General features: G+C 41.8%; 1 protein-coding gene and 1 pseudogene across 3 annotated transcripts in view; one reads left to right on the top strand and one right to left on the bottom strand.

Annotated features, from left to right (window-relative positions):
• MKLN1 (muskelin 1) overlaps positions 1-24,310 on the bottom strand; it is a 390,424-nt gene that overhangs the window by 155,696 nt on the left and 210,418 nt on the right. The window contains exon 1 of one of the 3 annotated variants that reach the window (XM_006158839.3): positions 662-808. The exons of 1 other annotated variant lie outside the window; for it this stretch is intronic. In XM_006158839.3, coding sequence (XP_006158901.1) covers positions 662-759 — 98 coding nt within the window. In that variant the 5' untranslated portion in view covers positions 760-808. Of the gene's footprint in view, positions 1-165; positions 271-661; positions 809-24,310 lie in introns of those variants that run through there. One more of the 3 variants, XM_027775878.1, reaches the window with a different exon arrangement.
• The window catches only part of LOC106736022 (heat shock factor-binding protein 1 pseudogene), a 4,767-nt pseudogene continuing 4,402 nt past the window's right edge, over positions 23,946-24,310 (top strand).

The following is a 24,310-nucleotide window of genomic DNA, read 5'->3' as shown; positions in this document are numbered from 1 at the left end:
CGCGCGCCCACCCCCCCCCCCCGCCCCCGTGTACAATGACATGTTTCTGTCTGTCCCTCCTTCCCACTTCAGAACTCCCAGCCTGAAAAGATAGGCTCTGCCCATCCTACAACTTCCCCACTGGCCAGGATTCAGATGGATTCCACAACTTTCCAGCCTTCTTACCGCGCTCTAGAGCTAATCACTTTTAATAACGCCCCTCAGGAGCAGACACTCGTCCTCGCAGCTTCGCTGTCCCGGCAGCACCACACAGAACCGTGCCCGACGCGGGTAACTCGGACCACCAGAGACGCCGGAGCAGAGGTCGGGGGCCGCCCCGCAAAGCTAGAGATCCGGGCCCCACCGCCCCCCGGCCCCCCGCCCCCCTAGGCATCCTTAACCTCAACCCCCGAACGCCGAGCCAGCAGAGCAGGGTTCTCCTGTGCAACCCTTCACCCGCCACACACACCTCGCCCCTTCCCGGGCTCGCTCTCCGACCCTAACCCTTCCTGGGCGGGGGCGGGCGACGCTCTGGGCCGCCGGACTGAGACTCCAGAGGCCGCGCGTCCCCCTCACCAGGCCCCGCCTGGGCCTCTCCGCTCAGCTGCCCTCCATGGTACCCCTGGCCCAGCCGTGCTTACGCCAGAGAGTAAAGCAGCAGAACTCAGGGCCCGGCACTTACTCGGGAAGGTAAGTGGAGGAAAAAGAGCTCCACTTGTGTAGCGCGTAGGGCAGAAGCCGGCACTCGGGCGCCGCAGCGACAGCCCCGCAAGCCGCCATCTTGTCAGCACCGTAGCGGCCGCCACCGACTGCCGGTCGCTCCGAGAGGAGGGAAGGGGGCGTGGCCTGTTCTTAAAGGGAACGCAGCCCGCAGCGTTGTCCCAGCCGCGCTAGGCGGAGGAGCGCACGGATCCTGTGCCGGGATTTCCCACGCTGCGGCTGCAGGTCCGACAGAAGGGTCTAGAGAGTGAGCTCTCGCCGGGCTCTTCCGTGGGGCTGCGAGGGCTGTGACGCCAAGGACTTTTTCTTACGAGCAGAGCTGGGGGCAAAAAAGCCAAGAGTATTATGAAAAGAAAAAAGTTGTAGTTGTTGTAGTTAAAGAGCAGGAAGGAAAAATATGAAGACCAGCTTGGAAAAGGGACGCCTTGACGACTTTGAAAACCACTTTATTAGGCAGTTTATGAATCTCTTGAGGTGGCAGCCCTGAAAGAAACTGGAATGCAACAGCTAATGTCCTTGCTTTCTGGGGTTGCCCTGGTTTGAAACGTCTGGTCCCCGCGCCCGAGTCAGACGGAGACAGGAAAAGGAAATGCTCGCGTGTCCCGGGCGCGCTGTTTTCGGTCTGCGATGCCCTTTACTGTAAACACTTCTGGTGAGCCTCGCCCCCTCGTCTGTGGCGTGGGTTTGCCCAGGAATGACATGCGCCTACAGACCAGAAAAATCCTAGTGGCACTGGGGAGCTTTGTCATCCTGTTTCCACTTGGTACATCTGCCCACTTTCAACTCTGACAGGAATTTGGCCCAAGAGTTCAGAGAAGGACAGACGTTTGAGAGGAAAAAAAAGTATTCCCTCCTCATAGAGGGAATCCCAGCCCTCCTGTTCTGAAAGCCATGTGGGCATCGTACCAGCTTTTTACCACGGATCACAAAAGGGACGGTTGGTCTAGCTATTGAGCAGCTGGAGATTACACTCCCAATTGTCAGGCTCATGAATGTTTTAAAAATTCTGCTATAGGGGCCAGCAGGTGGCATAGTGGTTAAGGGCGTTGTACTCCCACATGGCCTACCGCAGTTCAGGTCTCCTAGACCTCATGGTTTATTTTCTCACTTTCCCCCTTTCTCTCTCACTCTGTCCTTCTCCAGTCAAATTAAAATAAAGTTAAATAAAATAATGTTTTTTTTAATTTTTATTTTTTTGCTATAGGATGTGTGCACTTCCCAGGGAGGATGGCCATGCTGCGAGCCCTTCTCCTCCAGTCTTCTTTCCTGATTTTGGGCACACATGCACACGGGACCAGTGTATTTCTCAAGCTGCAACTGGGACAATACTGTGCTGTAGGGATCCAGTTGCCCTACCTGCCACAGCTGGGCCTAGGCTCATGCACATTTATGCCTTGGCACAGCCACTGCAATTAGCAAAGTACCATCCTTCCTTGTCTAAGAGGTTATTCTGAAAGCATAGCCAGCAGCATCTCCACCTGGCGATGGAAGCACTTGAAGAGTTTCTCAGTGAATGATCAAGTGAGTCAAAACACTCCATAATTGTATTACCTTTTCATTGTCGTTTACCTGCTCAAACTCTCTCCAGTCCTTTCCTGACTTCCTGTTTACATAGGGGTAAGTTTTAATAGTGGCCTCTACTAGGATATGAAGTCAGAAATGCCAAATGGGAAGACCATAGCATGTAAACTTTTAACATTACATGTGCTTTGTGTGTTCCAACATATTTAAAGAGTATATGTTCCTTGAGGGAATGCTGTAACCAGAGACAGTGGGAGAGGGCCAGAGAAGGTTAGCCCTAGAGGTGATCAGCAATTATCCTTGGGGAAAAAAGATACTTTTAAAGAGAGATTAAGATGGCAACTGACTTGAGTTAGTCTGGGACCCAAATTTGGTAATTTCATCTCTGACATTGACATAAGTAAAGTCCTTGTTCTTTTCTAGACATAGTTAATGATTCTCATGTGTGTGTTCTCATGTTCTTTTTTAAAAGAATTGTTTTTATTTTACTTTATTTATTATTATTTGTTTTAATTTGACCAGAGAGAATGTGAGAAAGCAAGCTGCCAGGTCTGAGACTCAAACCATGGTCAGCCATATGGAAATTCAGCATTTTTTAACCACCACGCCACCTGTGCCCACCTGTGCGCGTTCTCATTTGTACACTCTTTATAGCAACCACACTAAACTAGCACACTGCATTGCCTACTTTGGGTTCTGTATTCTCTCTGGCCTCCAGGACTTGGTCTAAATAAGCCCTGGAATATTCTTCCCCATACTTAACTTGTCTAAGTCCTGCCATTCTTTAGACTATTTTGTCCTGGAAAATATTTTATCACATGTTTTGGGGCTAAGGAACATTTTCAACATTTTTCCTACCACCTTGAATTCTCCTCCTTATCTTAGCAAATATCTCCAAGTATTTTAATTTCCTCTTTTTTTTTTCCTTCTCCCTCCCTAAATGATAACTCCCATGAAGGTAGTAGTCATGAATATCTTGTTCACAGTTTAATCATCAGTCCTATTAGTGCAATTAGCACATAGTAGATGCTCAATAGATATTTATTGAGTGGGCCAGCCTCTTAGCCCAGTGGTTAAGAGAGCTGGATCTGGGGTCAGCAGGTGGTGTGGTGGTTAAAAAATGATGGATTCCCACATGGCCAACTGTGGTTGAAGTCCCAGACCCGGTGGCTTGAAACTCACACTGGCACATGTGCATGTGTGCCCAAAGTCCCAGGAGGAGAATGAAGAAGAGAATGTGGCCATTCTTCTAGGAGGGGAATTTCTCACTTTCCTTCTCACTGTTTCTGTCTGGCAAGCACACATGCCCTGTAGCAAAATATATATATATTAAAAGAGAGAGAGAGAGTGAGTGCACGCTGGATCCCACATAGCTGACTGTAGTTCAAATCTTGGGGCCTGGGCAGCTTAGAAAACACATCAGGCAGGGGCCAGCAGGTGGTGTGGTGGTTGGGACACTGGATTCCCCATTTGGGAGTTCGAGTCCTGAACCCAGCAGCTTGAAAGTCACAACAAATAAATAGATAAATAAATGTTTAAAAGAAGGAGAAGAGGAAAATACACTGGGCATATGTGCATGCATGTCCCAAATTCCAACAAGATGGAGAAATGGAGATGAGGAAATTACAATGACCACACCCCATTGGTGGTGCTTTCTCCCTCTCTCTCTCTCTCTCTTTCTGTCTCTTTTTTTTCTCTCTCTCTAGTAAGTGCACATGACCTCTGGCAGTTAAAAAGCTTTTTAAATATTTATTGAAAAATGGATGAACTATGCCAAAAATGACTTTTGCACAGCAGGGAAAAAAATATAGCAAAACTTCTAACATGCAAACCATATATAGTAGCCATACAGAATGTGAAGACTCAGGAAAGTAAGGCTTTTCTGCAGCATAAATTTTAGGAATGGTAAAATACCATTCATAAAGTTACAAAATCTACAGGTTTCAGACCCTCAGATCTCCAAGGTACACCTTTATTTTCCTCTGCCTATGGTACATGACATTATGTGATATAGTTTGTTTGTTTTAGTTTTTTATAGGGCATGTGTGCTCACCAGAGCATGATACACAGTGAGAGACAGAAAGAAAGTGAGAAATCACTCCCCAAGGGGGTGACCATGCCACAGTTTCTCCTCTTCCATTCTCCTCTTGGAATTTTGGGCACACATGCACATGTGACAGGTGTGATTTTCAAGCCACCAGGTTGAGAATTTGAACTGCATGGTCAGCCATGTGAGATCCAGCTTAACTTCCATGCTGCTTGCTAGCCTGCTAATGGGGTTTATTGTAAGGATATGCAGGAAAGGCTTGGAAACTGTCAGCAGCCATATGGTCTTTCCAGTTTCCTAACATTTCAAGATCAGGATATATTGATGGCCTCATGGAGAACTGAACAACTGAGCACCATTTTCAGGGGTCAGCAGCAGCTGTGGTAGCATAACAGCTCCAGTGACCCCACCATCTTATTACCTAGGGGCAATCATTTTTTACTTTCTAGACCCTTTCAAGTACGCTTCTTATATTAAATACTTCCCAGAGAGAATAACTGATCACGTTTGGTTTGTCCCTCTCCACTATATCTCCCTTTTAAGAAAAATTTATTGAGAATCTACAATGTGACAGGCCCTGTCCTAGATGCTAGGAAGACAGGGTAAAAAGACAAGCCATATAATTGCCCTATTTCACAGAGTTTATGTTCTGGTGGGGCAACTTATAATAAATATAGTAAGTTAACTTGGTAATTTAGTCTGTGCTGAGTACCAAGAAGAGACTAAATCAGGATGATTTTTCATTGTGCTCTTCTTTTGTTTGTTTGAGCAGATGATCTTTATTTTGGATGGTGAAGGAAAGCTTCTCTAAAAAGGTAATAGCTGAGCTAATACCTATATAGGAAGAAAGATTCAGTCATGCAAAAGTGGATAAAAAGAATTCTAGGAAGAGACTGAGACCCTGACTGATATAATGACATATCCAAGGAGATATGAGGGGTCTTCAAAAGGTTTATGGAGGGAACCAGCAGTTAGTATAATGGCTATGTCGCTGGACTCCCACATAGTCGACCACGGTTCACGTCCCTGACCCGGTGGCTTAAAACTCATGCCGGGCGCGTGTGTGTGCGTGCCCAAGATCCCGAGAGGAGAATGGAGGAGAAGGGATTGCAGCGTGACCATCCCCCCTGGGGGGTTATTTCTCGCTTTCTGTCTCTATGTCTCTCTCTGTCTGTCTGGCGAGCACACGCGCCCTATCGCAAAAACCTCTCCAAAAAAAAAAAAAAAAAGATTTATGGAAAATGCACATTATGGGAAAACTCTGCATGGATATCAAACAATTCTTATACCACAATAAACTTATACTTTAGTTTCATTTTTCCACAAACTTTTCAACGTCCCTTTGTATAGCCAGTCAGTGATCGAGCTATATCTCTTTGGTTCAAAAGCCCATCCTGGGCCAGTCATGGCTGTGCAGTGATAATACATCACTCCGCAATGCTGAGGCCATTTGGGCGGGCCCCAGATTCATATTCTGTGGTCTCCCTGTACATGTTGGGTGTGCATACTGCCAGTGATCCTAGCTGGCTGAGGCTACAGAGTGAATCCCATTGTGAAGGCTCTGTAGAGGGTGCTTCTCTTTCTCTCCCTCACTCTCTCATCCAAGAAGTAAATAAATAAAGTTTTTTTTTTTTTTTTAAGAGGTTTTTGCCTTAGGGTGTCTGGCTCCCTGAAGAGAGAGTGAAACATAGACAGTGAGAGGGAAAGTGAGAAATCACCTCCCAGGGGAGATGGCCACACAGCAATCCCTTCTCCTCCATTTTTGTACCAGGATCTTGGGCATGCACATACATGTACCTGGGATGAGTTTCAAGCCACCAGATCCAGGACTCAATTGCAGGTGGGAGTCCAGCGACATAACCACTTCATCATCTGCTGGCCCCTAAATAAACTTTTCTAAAAAGGAAGTTTGAGCATATATAAAATTTAAAAAAAGAAAAAGCCTATCCTATTTGTTTGCATCACATTTTTTCTCAAATGAGTTGATACATGGGAGGACACTTTGTAAATGGTAAAGTACTATTCAGATGTAAAATACTATCAAGTAATAATAATAAAGCCACCAGAGTAAAAACACAAAACAAACATAGCTGAGTTTCTTCATTTTTCAGGCTAAGAAACATACCAGTTGGCTGAGGGTAAAAGCATGTCTTTTTCACTGTTAATTGTTGTTTTTAATTTTATTGTTTTTTCATGTTATGCTAATTAAGATGTCTTAGTCTGTTCATGCTGCTAGACAAAATGCCTGAGACTGGGTAATTTATTAAAAAACAGAAATTTAGGGTCCAGCTGGTGGCATGATGGTTAAGGCACTAGACTCCCACATGGCCAGCTGTGGTTCAAGCCCCAGACCAACAGCTTGAAAATCACACAGGCTTGTGTGCGTGCATGCCCAGAATCCCAAGAAGGAATTGTACCGTGACTTTTCCCCTTGAGGGGTGATTTCTCACTTTCCTTCTCTCTGTTTCTCTCCCTGGTGAGTACATGTGCCCTGTGGCAAAAACCTGAAAAACAAAACAAAAAAACAGATATTTATTTCATACAGTTCTGGTGGCTAGAAGTCCAAGATCAAGGTGCCAGCAGGTTCCATGTCTGATGAAAACTCAATTTCTCTGCTTCCAAAATGGTACCTTGTTGCTGTATCTTCCTGTGTCTTCACATGGCACAAGGCATGGAAGGGCAAGAAGGGGGCCTTACTAGTTCCCTCCAGCTCTTTTGTAAGGCAATTAATTCCATTCATGAGGGCAGAGCACAAATTTTATCAATGGCAAAATAATTTAAAACATTTTTATGCTAACATAAATGCAGGCATATATGTTAGAATACCTCACCTCCTAAACTCTGCACATCCTAAATCCGTTGCTTTACAGATTAAGTTTCAGCATAAATTTTGGAGAGGACACAAATATTCAAACCATACCAAAGGATTAAAAACTCGAAATAGGCCAGGATAAGTTCATCGCTCCATACATGATTGTTAAAAAGAAGATCCATATGTCATTGGTCAGGGAGAATACAATCTTTAGGAAGGTCTCATAAGCATTTTGCTTTAGCTTAGCAGGATCACTCAAAATTCAAAATTTCTTTAAGCTGGATAGAACAGTTGAAGCTCAATAACCAATGTGCTTTGCCCTAGGCAAGCTCTGCTGTAAATGAAAAAAATTTCCCTTTACAATATTATGTAACAAATAAAGAAACTAATACCTAAGTATGTTAACTGTCATGCCTAAGATCATGTACACAAGGGACCAGCAGTTAGCATAATGGCTGTGTTGCTGAACTCCCATGTAGTCAACTGTGGTTCGAGTCCCGGACCCGGTGGCTTAATTAAACTCACGCCAGGTGTGTGTGTGTGCATGCCCAAGATCCCGAGAGGAGAATGGAGAAGGGACTGCATGTGGCCATCCCACCTGGGGGGTTATTTCTCACTTTCTGTCTCTCTGTCTTTCTGGCGAGCACATGCGCCCTATAGCAAAAAATACCTCTCCCCAAAAAAGATCATGTACGTAAATAGGCTGTTTGCATATCTAAATCTAGAACCCAGGTCTCTATTTCTCAATCACTTTTTTCCTAATGTACTTAACAGGAAATTTTTGAGATCCATACCTATGATATTCTTCCTTAAATCCTCTATGATTAGCTCATACTATGCACTAAAGAAATATTTCCTGAATTGAATCTTAGTTTCTCCTGAGTTTCTTTTCATTAACTTATATTTTAAAAAAATAAATAAATAAGAGGACTTTGCTTAGGGAACGTCTGTAAACCAGAAGACTAAACAGAATTAAAGACATGGGGCTTTTGATCCATTTTAGGGTCAGTCAATGAAGAAAATCACTGTAGAGATACAAAAAGTAAAATTGCCCCAATGTAACTCCCAGGGAATATTTCTTGCATTTCAGGAATTCATACCTGTATTCTCTTTAAATCCTCACAAGGAATCCCCTAAAAGTAAATTGAGACTCTTGAAGGTTAAGATTTTCTAAACTTGGCCAGCATGGGGTGGTGGTTAAGGCAGCTGGATCCCACATGACTGACTGCACAGTGGGAGTCCTGGACCACTGGCTTAGAAAGCGCACCAGGCACATGTGCAAGAGTGCCCAAAATCCCTAGAGGAGAATAGGCAAGAGGGGATTGAGGCATGGCCATCACACCTGGAGTGCCTTTTCACTTTCCCTCTCTCTATCTCTCTGTCTCTCCAGTGAGTACACATGCCCTATAGAAAAAAAAAAAAAAGGCACTAAATTCATATATACCTCTCTAGCACACAATTCTCAAATGCATGCATTGCTCACATCTAAAGGCCAAGAAAAGGAATCTCGGATATATTCCTTGGTGGTGCTGCCTAAATCTTTTCTCTATTCACTCATGATTCCTGTCTTAACTCATTCCACTTTGTTACTGTTCAAAATCATTTCTTTAAGCATAATACTGCCAGAAGGAAAAAATGAAAAGCAAAGCATACCCATGCTGTATTTGTTGAATAAGGGAATATCCCTTTTGTCTTCTAGGCCAGAGGAAGTTCCGTCCAGCCCCATGGGTCTTTGCCTAAGTCACAGGTGAACGTGGAGACTAACTTCAGGTATGAAGCAGAGGTCTGTTCTCCCAGGAGGTGGCAGCAGCAGCAGCTCAGCCCCAGCCTGCTGAAGAAGTCAGACAGAATTCTTCTGTTTTCCTGTTGGCATCAAACCTAGAAATCTCCGATTCCAGAGACCACTTTATCCTTTCCTTGGTTTGCTGAGCTGTTCACTGGGGCAAAGGGAATGCAGGAACTGGCAATGATTCCTCTTTATAAGTGCCTAGTTTTTTGATAAATACTTTGGTCTGAGTAGTGACCTTGAAGCAAGTGTGAAGGAGGGTCAGGAAGTCTCTGACTAGGGAAAAAGAGCTTCAATAAGAAAAGAAAAATCACTGAAACATATCCACACAAACATAAATCCAGAGACCCCAGTTCAGAGTTTGGTGCCACACAAATAATACAGATTCTAGACATGGCTTCCCAGTGACCGACCAGCTGACCTTATCATTGAACCTGTTGGAGCTGTAATTTCCTCATCCATCCCGTGTGGTCTAAGTGACCTTGCAGTGCCTACTAATTCTTAAATTATAAGTTACTGCACCTTTATTTTGTAGATTAAGTAGGGCTGGGCCTTTACCCTTTCAGAATTCTAGAAATCTCAGACCCAACAAAGCACTACTGGTTCCAAGTTAATCCCAGTAGAGCACATATCCAAACCTATCGTGGTTTGGCAAACCCTTCCAGTGGCATTGGAGGTGAGCAGGAATCTCAGCTGTGGGTGACCTGTCAACTGTTGGGGTTGCTTCCTAAATTACCACAACTAAATGAAGCTGACAAAATGATGTTTCAGAAAAGCAATTAATGCTGGTTCCTAGTGTATTTGGGTTCCAAATACACTTTTTAGGGAGAATAAAATTTGGCTCAGAAAAAGAGTAGCCCAGCCCCTGGATAGAAATGTTTGAGGTTAGGGAGGGTTTTTTGTTTTGTTTTTCAGTTGCCAGGGGCATGTGTACTTTCTAGAGAAAGAGATAAGAGAAAATATCCCCAATGGGACATAGTCACTCCACATGTCCCCCATTTCTCTATCCTATTGATATTTGGAGCACACATACACAGGAACTCAAAATATTTTTCCAGTCACCAGGGCCTGGATTCAAACTTCAGTGGGCCATGTGGGATCCACTTCTCTTACCTACCAGACTATAAGCCTGGTCCAAGGAGATTCTTTAAAAAAAAAAAAAAATATTTACCTATTTATTTGCTGTTATTTTCATACCACTAGCCTGAGACGTCATCTGTGGTCAGCCATGTGGGAATCCAGTACCTTAACCACCATGCCACCTGCTGGCCCTGCCAAGGAGATTCTCAAGTTAGGATCTTTCTGTGTTCTTCTCAGTCACCACAGTCAGAAGGCCAGGCTAGACTTTAAGAAGGAGGAGTCAGAACTAGTTCTCCTTTTCCCCCAGCTTCATCCTGCTTGCCCCAGCTTTCATTGTTTAGACTGATTAAACTTTCATCCAGGAGGCCAGCAAGTGGCATGATGGTTAAGATGTTGGACTCCCACATGGCCAGCCGTGGTTCAAGTCCTGGATCTGGTAACTTGCTTTCTTACTTTTCTTCTCTCTCTCCCTCTGTATCTCTCTGGTGAGCACACATGCCCTATAACAAATAATAATAATAATAATAAATTATATTAAATAAATAATTCTTAAAAAATATTTTCATCCACTCATTTAATAAACACTTACTGGGCACCACTCATGTGCCAGGTTCTAGGACTAGTGCTAACTATATAGGAGCTCACATTCAAGTAGTCAGATATTAGATGAATTAATACACACGCAGCATTTAGGAATGGTTGGCACATAAAATTTAGTAATAGTAGTGATAGTGATGATGGCAATGTTACTCCATAAGTCCATAGGCTAAATATCATAAGCTCTCCCTAGAATATGGTGGAACCATCTAAAGATAATCCTGTAGTCCTCTAAGTCCTCCTGTGGGTTAGTCCAGGCAACCCATTTTTCCTAATTCATATAAAGTCATTGTAATAGAATCTCTTCCTGGTTTAGGGAGCTTTGGCTCCAGAATGCGACCGTAAATGGAAATATGTATGTTACCTGGCATGAAAGAACTAACTGCCTGGTGATAGCTTCCTCTTCTACCTTTTCTCCTTGAGAATATTAGCCAGTGGGCCAGCTAGTAGTGTGATGGTTAAAGAGGCTGGATCCCACATGGCCGACTGTGTGGTTTAAGTATTAGACCTGGTGGCTTGAAAAATACACCAAGTGCATGTACATGCATGCCCAAACTTCCAAGAGGAGAGTGGAGGAGAACGGATTGTGGTGTGGCCATCCCCACGCCCAGGGGGTGCTTTCTCACTTTCTCTCTCTCTCTGTCTCTCTTTGGTGAGTACATGCACCCTTTAGCAAAATAAAATGAAATAAATAAATAAAGAGAGTATTAGCACAGGTAATAGGTAAGTTAAATAAGTTCAGTGTTAACCAAACAGAGGAAACTATAAAAAGATAGATGGAAAAGTATGCTGAGAGCAAATTCTAGATGACTTCCTGCTAGAGAAGAGAATCAAGCCAGAGAGCAAGGGAACCCAGATACCCACTTCAGCAAGGGATGAGCTGAGCTAAAGAATAAAACAAACAAGTAGAAAAGAAGCTACTATCTCTCCTTCCTCCCACATTACAGTCAATTTGCAAAGGTCAACTAAAGTTTGTCTTCAGAGAGACACCAGATGCCCTTATAATGTTGGAATTAAGTTGAATCATTTCTCACATGCAAATTTTTACAGAGATCTTTTTTATAATGTTAATAGTTTTGCTTTATTTTCTTCCTGTAATTTCTAAATAAACTAAAAATGACCTCTTTCCCCCACCCCAACTCTACAACCAATTTACAGCTATACCAGATGCTAAATACATGAAGGTACTTCAAAAAGTTCATAGAAAAATGCAATTAAAGTACAAGTTTATAGGCCAGCAGGGGGTGTGGAAGTTAAGCCTGCTGAATCCCACATGGCTGACTTTGTGGTTTGAGTTCTGAACCCAGTGACTTGAAAATCTTGCCTGGTGCATGTGCATATATGCCCAAAATCCCAAGAGGAGAATGGAGGAGTAGGGATTGTGGCATGGAGGTGATTTCTCACTGTCCCTTTCTCTCACTCTCTGTGTCTCTCTAGTAAGCACATAAGCCCTATAGAAAATATGGAAGAAAACAAGTACAAGGTTATTATGGTACAAAAATACTTGAAATTATTTTTTAAATAATATGTATTTTCCATGAACTTTTTGAAGACTGTTCACATGGCACGAAGGTTAAGAACCTTTGTCCTTTGGCTTAATTTTATCTAGCTTAATGTTTGGACCACAGTTCTTGTCACCCCAGAATAACAGCATTATTATGAGATTCTCTGGTGAGCACAGAGTGAAGCCTCTTAGCAGTGGGGCTTGCCCTTGGCTGTATATTGAATCTCATAGGGAACTTTTTAAGCCACTGTCATGCCACATTCCAAACCAATTACACATTATGGGTGAGGCCTAGGTGTCTTTTTTTTTCTTTTTAATTCCTCAAAACATTCCTATGCATAGCCGAGATTAAGAATTTCCCCCATTAAGACTCCGGATAATGGAAATACAGGAAGCTGCTAGTTACTGACAGCTGAGCTCACTTCCCTGTGGGGTTTCTCCTGAAAAGTCACCATCAAGAAGCCAGATATGGGGAACCAGCAGTTGGCATAATGGCTATGTCGCTGGACTCCCACGTAGTCGACCGCAGTTTGCGTCCCGGACCCGGTGGCTTAAAACTCACGCCATGCGAGTGTGCGTGCGTGCCCAAGATCCCAAGAGGAGAATGGAGGAGAAGGGATTGCGGCATGACCATCCCCCCTGGGGGGTGATTTCTCGCTTTCTGTCTCTATGTCTCTGTCTGTCTGGCGAACGCACGCGCCCTATAGCAAATAAATAAACTCTCAAAAAAAAAATATATATATATAGAAGCCAGATATGGGCCAGTGGGTGGCATGGTGGTTAAGGCATCAGGATCCCACTTGGCTGACTGAGTGATTCAAACCCCAGACCTGGCAGCTTGAAAACCATACTGTGTGTGTGTGTGTGTGTGTGTGTGTGTGTCTGCCCAAAATCCCGAAAGCAAAGAGAAATGGAGGAGAAGGGATTACAGTGTGGCCATCTCCCATTGGAGCACTTTCTCACTTTCCCTCTTTGTGTGTGCACATGCCCTCTATCAAAACATTTGAGACAGAAAGACAGATAGACAGAAGAAAGAAAGAAAAAAAGAAAGAAAAAAACTAAATACTACAGTGGAGGTGGCTTGGGCATCTATTTCATGAGGTTTCCATTTCACTTATCCACCAGAGTTACAATGAAAATAATTTGAGCAGGTAAGGAGTTGTGAGCAGTAAGTAAGTAAGCAGTATCTCAAAGAGAATTGGTAACAGGTGATGTTGGTATAAATGCCACACTCTAGAGATTCCACATTCATTTTAAAAACAAACATAGGCCCATTCCCAGTAGTGCTGAAAGGCATATGGCCACCACAGTTCAGATTCAGAATCAGCCTGGAAAACTCTTAAGGTACATGCATGGGTGCCCAGGATCCTGAGGAGCTAGAGGGCTGGAAAGGGGGATTGTGGCATGACCAGACCTTATGAAGGGTGCTTTCCCTCTTTTTCTCTCTCGCCCATCCCTCTCTCTGTCATGTGTTTACATGCACTTTCTATCATAAAAAGAAAAAAAATATGAAGAACTGGGCTGGCCCCATGGTTCAGTGCTTAAGGGAGCTGGATCCCACATGGCCAACCATACAGTTTGAATCCCAGCCTCCACAGCTTAAAAAAACACCAAGAATATGTGTGTGCCTCAAATCCAGGCAGGATAGGGAAATGGAGGAAAAGAGATGGCAGCATGACAATGCCCCTGGCGGGGTGGGGGTGGGGGTGGGGTGCTTTCCCTCCCTCTGTGTGTCTCAATCAAACTCACATGCTCCGTGGCAATTAAAAAAATATATTAACAACAAACAACATTTTTTTTTTAATCATCCAAACTACTCAGTCTTCCCTCTCTTCCTGCTTTACTTATTTCTTTCCCATCCTCTCTCTTTCTACCTGGCTTTCTCCTTCACCTGATCCCCCACTCCAACACTGTTATTCTGTCTTATTCCTCATACCACTATCCATCTTATCTGAACATTTTATATTTCTCTCTCCAACGAGGAACAAAAAAGGTGTGCTCAATTGTTAGTACTCCTTAAATACTAATTATAATCACTATTATTTTTTATAATTTCCTGTACTGGCCTTGGATTTTTTTTAAATGTAGTTCAGTGATCCTCAATAGAAAAACAGTTCTGTTTTTCAGTAATCCTAACGGCAGCTGACATCACTGTAAAGAGAAACAAGCTAAAAATAGTATTTTGACTGTATACACCCTGAATTGCATATTCAGTTGCAAAATCATTATGATTATTATTGTAATTACAGAGAGGAGGCATTTCAATAATTGTTCAAAGTGTCTTCATGAGGAAATAACTAAATCAGGACCAGCTGTCACAAACCGTCTTACAATAATGATCCCTGTGTGCATCTTCAGCATTCATCACAAACCCACAATCACAAATTTGTCCATTCATGTAATGTCCTTAGACAACCTAAAAAATAACAAACCTGTGGTCAGATCCAGGGTCTCCCTTGGTGGGTGACCTCTGTTTTTAAGCAGTGTCCCTGAACAACCTTAGAATCCTAAGACACGGAACGAAAATTGCAACACCAATGGAATAACAAACGAGGGTGGCTGGCTCGGCTGCCGACAATCACAAATTTGTCCATTCATGTAATGTCCTTAGACAACCTAAAAAATAACAAACCTGTGGTCAGATCCAGGGTCTCCCTTGGTGGGTGACCTCTGTTTTTAAGCAGTGTCCCTGAACAACCTTAGAATCCTAAGACACGGAACGAAAATTGCAACACCAATGGAATAACAAACGAGGGTGGCTGGCTCGGCTGCCGCCTATGACAGGAGAACGAAAATCTAGGTGCACGAGGAGAGTGGAAGCCACGTAGGAAGATCAGCAGACAACTAAAAAAATGAGGAGACACATCCTCAAAGATAGACATGTTTTATTGACTTGAAAAACTGTAAACAAACGGGAACTGTGAGAAAAGAGGGAAGGCCTTGTTTTTCGTTTTCTTGTGAAATCAGCCAAAAGTATTTGAGATTTTTCTCTTCCCAAGATACAGCTGTGAAATGACTAAGAGGAATTAAGTGAGCCTGCACCGGGAACTGAATGTGCCACTTCACTGAGGACAAAAAAAAAATGTTCCCTGATAGAGGCTTTCTCTCATATTAATACCTTGAGTGCTTTAAAGAGGGACCAGCTAGTCACGAATATGGTACATTTATAAAGAGCAAGAATCACTCGAACACCTTTGCAAAACTTTTCCACATCTCAGTACTTTCGAATCATGTTTATATCTTTTTAAATTTATTTATTTATTTATTTATATCTTTAGCTAGGCTAGCTATAAGGCACATGTACTCACCAGAGAGAGACACAGAGAGCAAGGGAAAGTGAAAAACCAAGCCACTGGGTCCAGAACTCGAACAAACAGCAATTAGCCATGTGGGAGTCCAAAACTCCAACCACCATGCTACCTGCTGGCCCCTAATCACATTTATATCTTAAATTTTAGGTTCCTGAAGAAATTCCAGAAACAGGGAAAGAAAGAAAAGGAGAAAGAAAAAGAAAGAAAGAAAGGAAGATAAGAAAAGGAGAAAGAACATTTCCTATCACATTTTTTCCCTTGCCGGCAACTTTAGCTTTCCAATAGGAGTCTTGCTAAAGGCTGGACCTGAGCCAATTAAGAATAGCAAGTGACCAGAACAACTTAAGCAACTTGATAACTACCCTGATTCAGCCTTCCTAAATTTTAAAAACCATGCACTGGATTACACTGGCTCAAATTTGCATGTTTACATCTCTTTTTTTTTTTTCTTCTTTTCTTTCTTTTTCTCTTTTTGAGAGGTTTTGCTATAGGGCATGTGCGCTCACCAGAAAAACAGAGAGAAACAGAGAGACAGAAAGTGAGAAATCACCCCCGCAGGGGGATGGCCATGCTACAGTCCTTTCTCCTCCATTCTCCTGTCAGGATCTTGGGCATGCACGCACACACGCCTGGAGTGAGTTTAAGCCACTGGGTCCGGGACTTGAACCGCGGTTGACTACATGGGAGTTCAGCAACATAGCCATTATGCCAACTGCTGGTCCCGCATGTTTACATCTCTAACCAAAACCAATTTTCCTGTACACAACCTTATCCTGTTTCAGTAATGAAATATTTTCTACAAAGTCATCAAAGGAACACTGACTGACATTTTGAAAGTAGTTTTTAGGCTCAATCTGTGTATCTATTTTTTATTGTAAAATATGACCATAATAAAAATAGACGCTTCAAAGTGGTTTAAATCCAAGGAAAAATCTCCTTCCTGCTTTTTCCTTTCTTTTCTTTCTTTTTTTTTTTTTAAATTTGCCAGAGGGTGTGTGTGCTCACTGGAGACAGAGAGAGAGCGTGCACCTACCATGGGGAATGGTCATACAGCAATCCCTTCTCCTCCATCTCTCCTTCTTTCAGGATTTTAGCCATGTACACGCACATATCTGATGTGTTTTTTCAAGCCACCAGGCCCAGGACTTGAACCATACCAGCCATGTGATATCAAGCCGATTTAATCACCAGGCCACCTGCTGGTTCTCCTTCCCATTCTTCCCTCAAGGTAAACACTGTTAACTGTTTAATACACAGCAGCCCATGCCCTCCTTTATTCATTGAATTGTATATCAGAAGTGTGTCCATGCCAGCACATGTAGGTTTTTTCATCATTGGCTATGCCATAAATTTATTTAACCATTGCCCAGTTAATTAACAGTTGAGTCATTTCCACTTATGGTTTTATTATAAACAATGTTTGCAAGAATGTCCTTATACACATCGTTGGAAATTTATGTAACTCTATCTATAGGATAAATTCTTCACAATAAAATTGCTGGGTCAAAATATATGTACATTAAAAGATTGGGTTTGATGTTCCCAAATTGTAACCCCCACCCTGCAAATTGTTCCAATTTACATTTCTTTTTCTTTTTTTTTTTTTTTGAGAGATTTTTTGCCTAGGGCACGTGTGCTCAAAAGAGAAACAGAGAGAGAGAAAAAGAAAGAAATCACCCCCCCGCCTCTCGTGGGAGGGAGTTGGCCATTGCCACAATCCCTTCTTCTCCATTCTCCTCTTGGGATCTTGGGCACACATGCGCATGCACCCAGCGTGAGTTTAAGCCTCCTGGTCTGGGACTCAAACCACTGTTGACTAGGTGGGAGTCCAGTGGTGTAACCATTATGCCATCTGCTGGTCCCCCAATTTACATTTTTATCAGTAGTATAAGTTTCGTGGTAACTCTGCCAAAATTAAGTTTTATTGAACTTTACACTCTTTGGTACTAGTAGGTAAAAATGGTATCACATTGTATCTGCATTTTTCTAAGCACTAATGAAGTTGAGCATTTTTCTGCAAATACTTTCTGCCATTCTTATTTTCTTTATGGTCTATTTGTTTATATTATTTGCCCATTTTTCTGTTCATTTTTTTTTCTGGTATTACTGTAAGATCTCCTTGTACAATTAAAAAATATTTGTCCAACTGGTGGCACGATTGTTAAGATGACTGATTGCATGGTTCAAATCCTGGAGCAAGTGGCTTGAAAAACATTTAAGGTGCTTGTGTGTGCATGTGCAAAATCCTGAGAGGAAAATGGAGGAGAAGGGATTGTGGCATGACCATCCTCCCTGTGGAATGATCTCTCCAATCTTTCCTCTCTATCTCTTTATCTCTCTATCTCTCTCTGGCAAGTGCACACACCCTATAGCAAATTTAAATAAATAAGCATGTGGGGTTTTTATTGTTTTGTTTTGTTTTTTTTTTTTTGAGAGATTTTCACTGTAGGGCGCTAGAGACAGAAAGAGAGAAATCACCCCCCAGGGGGGATGGTCACGCCGCAATCCCTTCTCCTCCATTCTCCTCTCAGGATCTTGGGCACGCACGCACACGCACCCGACGTGAGTTTTAAGCCACCGGATCCGGGACACGAACTGCGGTCGACTACGTGGGAGTCCAGCGACATAGCCATTATGCTAACTGCTGGTTCCCAGCATGTGGTTTTTATGTTAGGCTGCAAATATTTTTTTCCCACTGTACCATTTGTCTTTGGCCGTTTATAGTATTTTTTTGTTTGTGATTTTTGTTTTAAGCACATGAATATTGTAAATGTTTCACCATATACCAAGTCTATTTATCAGCATTTTTCTTTTCAGGTTCTGAGTTTGGCCTGTGTTTTAAATAATAGCACTCTTGCAAGATGGGCCTCTTTGCAGTTGCCACAAGAGCTTGATTTGAATTCCACTGTGTCATATGGTACAGGTTAAGAAATTAGTTTTACTGTGGACAAAGAAAACCTACAAAGCCAGAGTCATTAAAAGATGGGAAGGCACAGAGATCCCACCCTCCTATTATTCTCAGGGTGACCTGCTGACTGCACAAGATGGTTTGTGTTCCAGGGAAGGGAACTCTGTCCCTCTTTTCACTCTTTTGTATATAGCAAGTGTGAGAACAGCCTTATCAGTGAAAGGAATAATTAGACTATCTTGGCACAAGGCAGCATCGATTTGGGTGCCAGTTGTTTACTGGAGTTGTCTGGGAAACACACACAAGCTGCCCAGCACCTGGACATTTGGTCCTGAGGGATTTTACACAAAGGAAAAGAAGCCAGTGGTCCCATGGGAAGCTGAACTTGTGTATAGTTCCTCAGGCTAGGAGAATCCCCCTTCCTCAGCCCCAGTCCCCTACATCTGGTTTGAGCATGCTCATCAATAAGACTACACAGAATGAGTACCCAAATTCATTGAAAACAAACCTGCTCCTTCTATCCCTTAGATTAATGAGAAATTAGGCAGAAAAGATGTAATTATCTCTTTTCCCCCCAACTTTATATTTTGAAAAATTTCAAACCCAGAAAGGTCAAGAGTGGTACAATGAGTGTCCCTGTACCCTTCACCTAGATTCACCAATTGTTAACATTTTTTTCACTTTTACTTTGTCTCTTTCTATAAATACACATTGTTATTCACTGAAGCATTTGAAATTAAGTTGACTACTTGGTGATAGCTTACTTAAAATAATGCAGCCTATGTCTCCTAAGAATAAGGGCATTCTACAAAACTACAACTATTTTCAGTGCTGGGATAATAAACAGTGATTCAACAATACCTTTAAGTTTATATTTAAGTTTCCTCAAATATCTCAAGTGTTTTATTTTTTTTCTCTCAAGAGATTTTTGCTATAGGGCATGCGTGCTCACTGGAGAGACACAAAGAGAGACAGAAAGCGAGAAACCTTCCCCACTCAGGGGGATGCCATGCTACAATCCCTTCTCCTCCATTCTCCTCTTGGGATTCTGGGCACAGACACACACGTGGCTGGCATAAGTTTTAAGCCACTGGGGCCAGGACTCTAACCGCAGTCGACTATGTGGTAGTCCAGAGACGTAACCATTACACCATCTGCTGGTCCCTATCTCAAGTGTTTTTTACAGCCATCTTTTTTCTTTGATTCAAGATGTTAATAAGGTACATACATTATTGATACTGTCTCTATAGTGCAGTGCCTCAAGGTGAATGTTGAACAATGTCTGGAGACATTTTTGATTGTCATAACTAGGAGTGTTATTGGCATCTAGTGAGTAGAGACCAGACATGCTGCTAAATATCTTACAATTCACAGGAGAGCCCCCACAAAAAGAATTACCTGGTCCCAACTGTCAATTAGCCAAGTTTGAAAAACTGATTTCATCTATCAGTCTCCTCACTTTGTTTTTGTAGTGTCTAGGCCAGTTGTTTTGCAGAATGTCCCACACTGCAAATTTTTCTGATAGTTGCCTCAAGACTAGCTTCCATTTAAACTAATGAAAAGTATATTATATAGATGTTATAACAGTTAGCTACCACTGCATAATAAACTACACCAAAAGTGATGGCATAATATAATGAATTACTGGATAAGTAGTTCCGCCGATCTGTCCTAGGCCAAGCTGGTATTGGATGGATGCATTCATGTATCCCAAGTCATTTGCTAAGTTGACTGGGAGGCTGGTCAATCTGAAATGATAGCTGGGATGAGTGGGTTCAGTTCTATTAGTCTGTTACATTAGCAGGCTATCCCAGGTCTGTTCTCAAGGAAGAGGCAGGGTCTAAAAAAAAGTAAAAGCACCTATTGAGGCCTGCATTTAGAATTGGCATTCTGTCACTTCAACAATTGCAGTATGTTGGTGAAAGCAAGTGACAAAGCCAGCCCAGAGTAAAATGAAATAAACTAGATCTCTTTATTGCAATCTGTCTATAAAAGTATTGTATACATCTTACTCTGTACATCTCATCTAAGGAGGTATACAATGTCAAGTTGTCCCATTGTTAGTGATGTTAAATTTGGTAGTTAGCTGAGTAGTAATTAACAAATCTCTCCCTTAGGAAGCTCTTCTTTTATGTATGTGGGGTGATATTTTGGTGCACTGTGTCAATCCTATTCCCCATTCTATTGGTTTCCTAGAGTTGTGGTAACAAAATACTTGTAAATTGGTTAAAACAACATAAATTTGTGGGGCCAGCAAGTGGCGTGGTGGTTAGGAGCACTGGACTACCACATGGCCAACTGAGGTTCGAGTCCCAGACCTGGTGGCTTGCTTTCTCACTTTCCTTTTCTCTCTCACTCTGTTCCTCTCTGGTCAAATTGAAATAAGTAAATAAAATAAAGTTCAATAAAATAATTATTTAACAATACATAAATTTGTTGCCTGGAGGCTGGAATAATGAAAATAATGTGTTAGCAGGGCCATATTCCTCCTAAAATCTGCAAGAGAAAAATCCTTTCTTTCCCCTTCCAATGTCTGGTAGCACTAGGCACTCCTGGGCTCTTCAGTTCAAACTCTGCCTTCACATGGCATTCTCCCTATGTCTCTGTGTCTTTACATGGCCGTCTTCTTAGAAGAACATCCGTCATATTAGATTAGGAGCCCTCTCTATTCCAGTATACTTATGTCTTGCCTAATTATGTCTGCAATAATCCCTATTCCAAATAAGGGCACATTTCCTGTAAAGAAGAGGGTTTCATTTCCCCATTTCTCTCCATTCCCTCCTCCTTTCTCCCCTCTCTCTACTATTTAAATCACTTAGAATGCATGGACATTGCTTTGTACACAGCAGTCATTTTTATACAACCATACAACTAACATTTTCATGGTGAAATTGTCTTAAATTTGACTAGAGTCCATAAAGTTAACTCTTAAGGAAAGAAAGCATAAATACATTTTTTAAAGTTTTTTTAATTTAAATTTTTTAAACGTGGCTGATACAGGTAACTCACTTCTATAGAACCTGTTTCTTCCATCGTGCTAAGTTAAGGCTCTTGTTTTTCTCCCTGGAGAGGCTATATGATTGTTCCTCATGGGAAAAGTCTCATTATCATTCCTACAGTATAGCCATAATGAAAACTGTCATTTATTGAGTATTTTGCTTCACATATATTATTTTTAATTGACATAACAACTCTGTATGTGGTAGTGTCACTACATATTGCAAGTGAGAAATCTGAGTCTTAAAATGAGATACTAGAAAAAGCATGGGTTTTTAAAACTGATGGTTTGAATCCCCACTCTCTTATTATCTACTAAGTATATGATTGGAGGCCTCGGTAGGCCTTGTTTGTTTATCTGTACTATGGTGATGATGGTATTTGCCTCATAGAATCTGAGCCGAGCAGCTTACCTGCCCTAGAGTAGGTGTTATTAGTTCTCGTCTTTCCATCTCCTGATAATCAGCTATGACATGTAGGTCAAATTGGATAAATCACAAAATCACAGTCTACCAGCAATTAATCAAGAGTTGATCTAGCTCATTAACTCAAAGTATTGGGTTGTCAGGAAAGTCATGATGTACTTTTGCATAGAAAGATATGTCATGACCTTCCCGATGACCTAATGTATTCATTAGAATTTAAAGATAGTTTGATGGGCTGGCCTCATAGTCTAGTGGTTAAGGGAGATGGATTCAACATGGTCAAACACTGTTTGAATCCCAGCCCCAGAGGCTTGAAAAACATGCCAGGTTCATGTGACTACATACCTCAAATTCCAATGGGATGGAGAAATGGAGGAGAAAGGATTGTGATATGACCGTGCCCCATTAGGGACTCTTTCTCCCTCTGCCTCTCTTTGTCTCTCTCTAGCAAAAAATAAATAAAACAAAACAAACTTTAACCTAAGTTTCACCTAAAGTTTACCTGTAAATCTCTTCAGGAATGGGGTCTGGATGTTGGTGCAGTAGTAAAACATGAAGTTTTGCAAGACAGACCAAATGTAAGAATGCTGCCAGTTTGTGTCTAGAAGCCTCCCTGAGTTCTGCGGGCAGTGCGTGCTCATGATCCAAGTTGTCTCAGGCTGAGGGTAGATTGGGGGTGCTGTATGTCTGCCTCTGTTTCTGTCTGTCTGTCTCTCACTCATGGAATAATTTTTTTAAAAATACTGTAAGGAGAGAAAACAGCTTGCTGATCAAATTCTTAAAATCAATTATATCATGGGAGGGAGGTCATATCTATTTGACTTAAGAGAATAACTTTTAGAAAGATCTTTAGTATTTTACAGATACATTAGGAAGCTCATTTACAGACCAGTCTTCAAAATAGACTCCAACTTTGTCCACCTGAAAACTATCTTCATTCATCCCACAATGGTACTGTGTTCCTACCATGTTTCATGCAATCTTCAAGGCACCTGGATTATATCAGAGACTAAAACAAACATTCTCTGCCTTCTTTTACTCTGTAGGGGGGCAGGGGAGATAGTGAAAAACAACTAACTTTGCAAATTGTATAGAATATTAGAAGTAACTAGATGAATGAGAAAAATAAACAAACCAGGAGATGTACAGAAGACTGCCATTTTAAATATGGTTGTCATCATTTATGAGGTGATATTTGAGCCAGGACTTGAAAGGGGAGAGTAAGGTGGTCATATGAACACCTGGAAGAGCAACAAATACAAAGCTCTTGGCAGGAGATGGCGGTTGGCCTGCTAGAGGCACAGCCAGGTGGCCCACATAGCTGGCATGCGAGGAATGAGGGCAAGTGTTTTATTTATCTAACAAACACTCAAACAGCCCTTACTGTTAATATTAAGGCACTTAAAAAATATTAACGAATCCTCCCAGCAACTACATTACATGGATATTAATTTTTTTTCTAGATGAGAAAACTGATGTGATGGAAGGTTAAATAACTGCCTCCACTGGCATAGCTATTGTGTGATAGAACCAGGATTGGAACTCAAGTACTCTGTCTCTAATGATCTATGCTTTTTTTTTTTTTAATTGCCAGAGGGCACGTGTGCTTGCCAGAGAAAGAGAGACAGAGAGAGGAAGAAATCATTCCCCAATGGGACATGGTCATACACAATTCTTTCCTCCATTTCTCTATCTTGTCACAGTTTTGGGCACATACGGGCATACACACACACACACACACACACACACACACACACACACACCCATGTCTTTCAAGCAGCAGAGACTGGGATTTGAACTGTGGTTGGCCCTCCGGCTCTTGTAACCACTATACTGTGGGGCTGGTCCAATGATCCAATGATTTTTAAGCACCAAAATGTGCTCTGCTTCTTCCTAGCAGTAAGAGATGTGCTCCAATTGGTGGGAACTAGATCCCATGGGTCATTAAAGGCCATTGGTAAAGATCTGGATTTTTACTCTGAGTGATGATCTTAAACAGAAAATGGTATGTTTTTTTTATTGTTGTTCTGGGAATTTATAAAATATTTACATACTTTAGGTATATATTACTCTTGACATTTAATATGCTTATGCTAGATTCAGAAGTATTTCAATTTATGGGAGCAAAGAAAAAAATTTTAAAGAAACTTTATTACTTTCTCTCATGAGAGAGAGAGAAGACACACACAAGACAAACACACCTCTTCAATAGGCTCTCACATCACAAACCCCTTTAGCATTCTCAGCCAGCTAGAATCATGGGTGTGTACAACAATGTTACAAGTTGCTTTAGAAACCAAACCCCAACCTTCTGTATGAATTCAGCATTACTTGAGAAGTGCATTACTACCATACCACCAGCCAGCCTGAAGGAAGGAAATTCGATCTGTATAATCTAGAGATGATATCGTATCAAATACCATATATAAAGCAATCTCTCATTCTTTTTAAAATCATTATTATTATTATTATTTAAATAGCTATACATCATTTAGCTTGTAGAAAGAATTGATCTGGCATGAAATACACCTCAGACCAGTCCAGTTGAGAATACTATACACGTTATTGTCAATAAGTAATATACCATTTCTTTGTCCAACAAATGTCTTACATCTCTTTTTCT

The sequence above is a fragment of the Tupaia chinensis genome, unplaced genomic scaffold (genome assembly GCF_000334495.1).
Source record: "Tupaia chinensis unplaced genomic scaffold, TupChi_1.0 Scaffold000610_1, whole genome shotgun sequence".
Lineage (NCBI taxonomy): Eukaryota > Metazoa > Chordata > Mammalia > Scandentia > Tupaiidae > Tupaia > Tupaia belangeri.
Note: the sequence above shows the minus strand (reverse complement) of the source record. Positions and strands in the feature narration are given on the sequence as shown.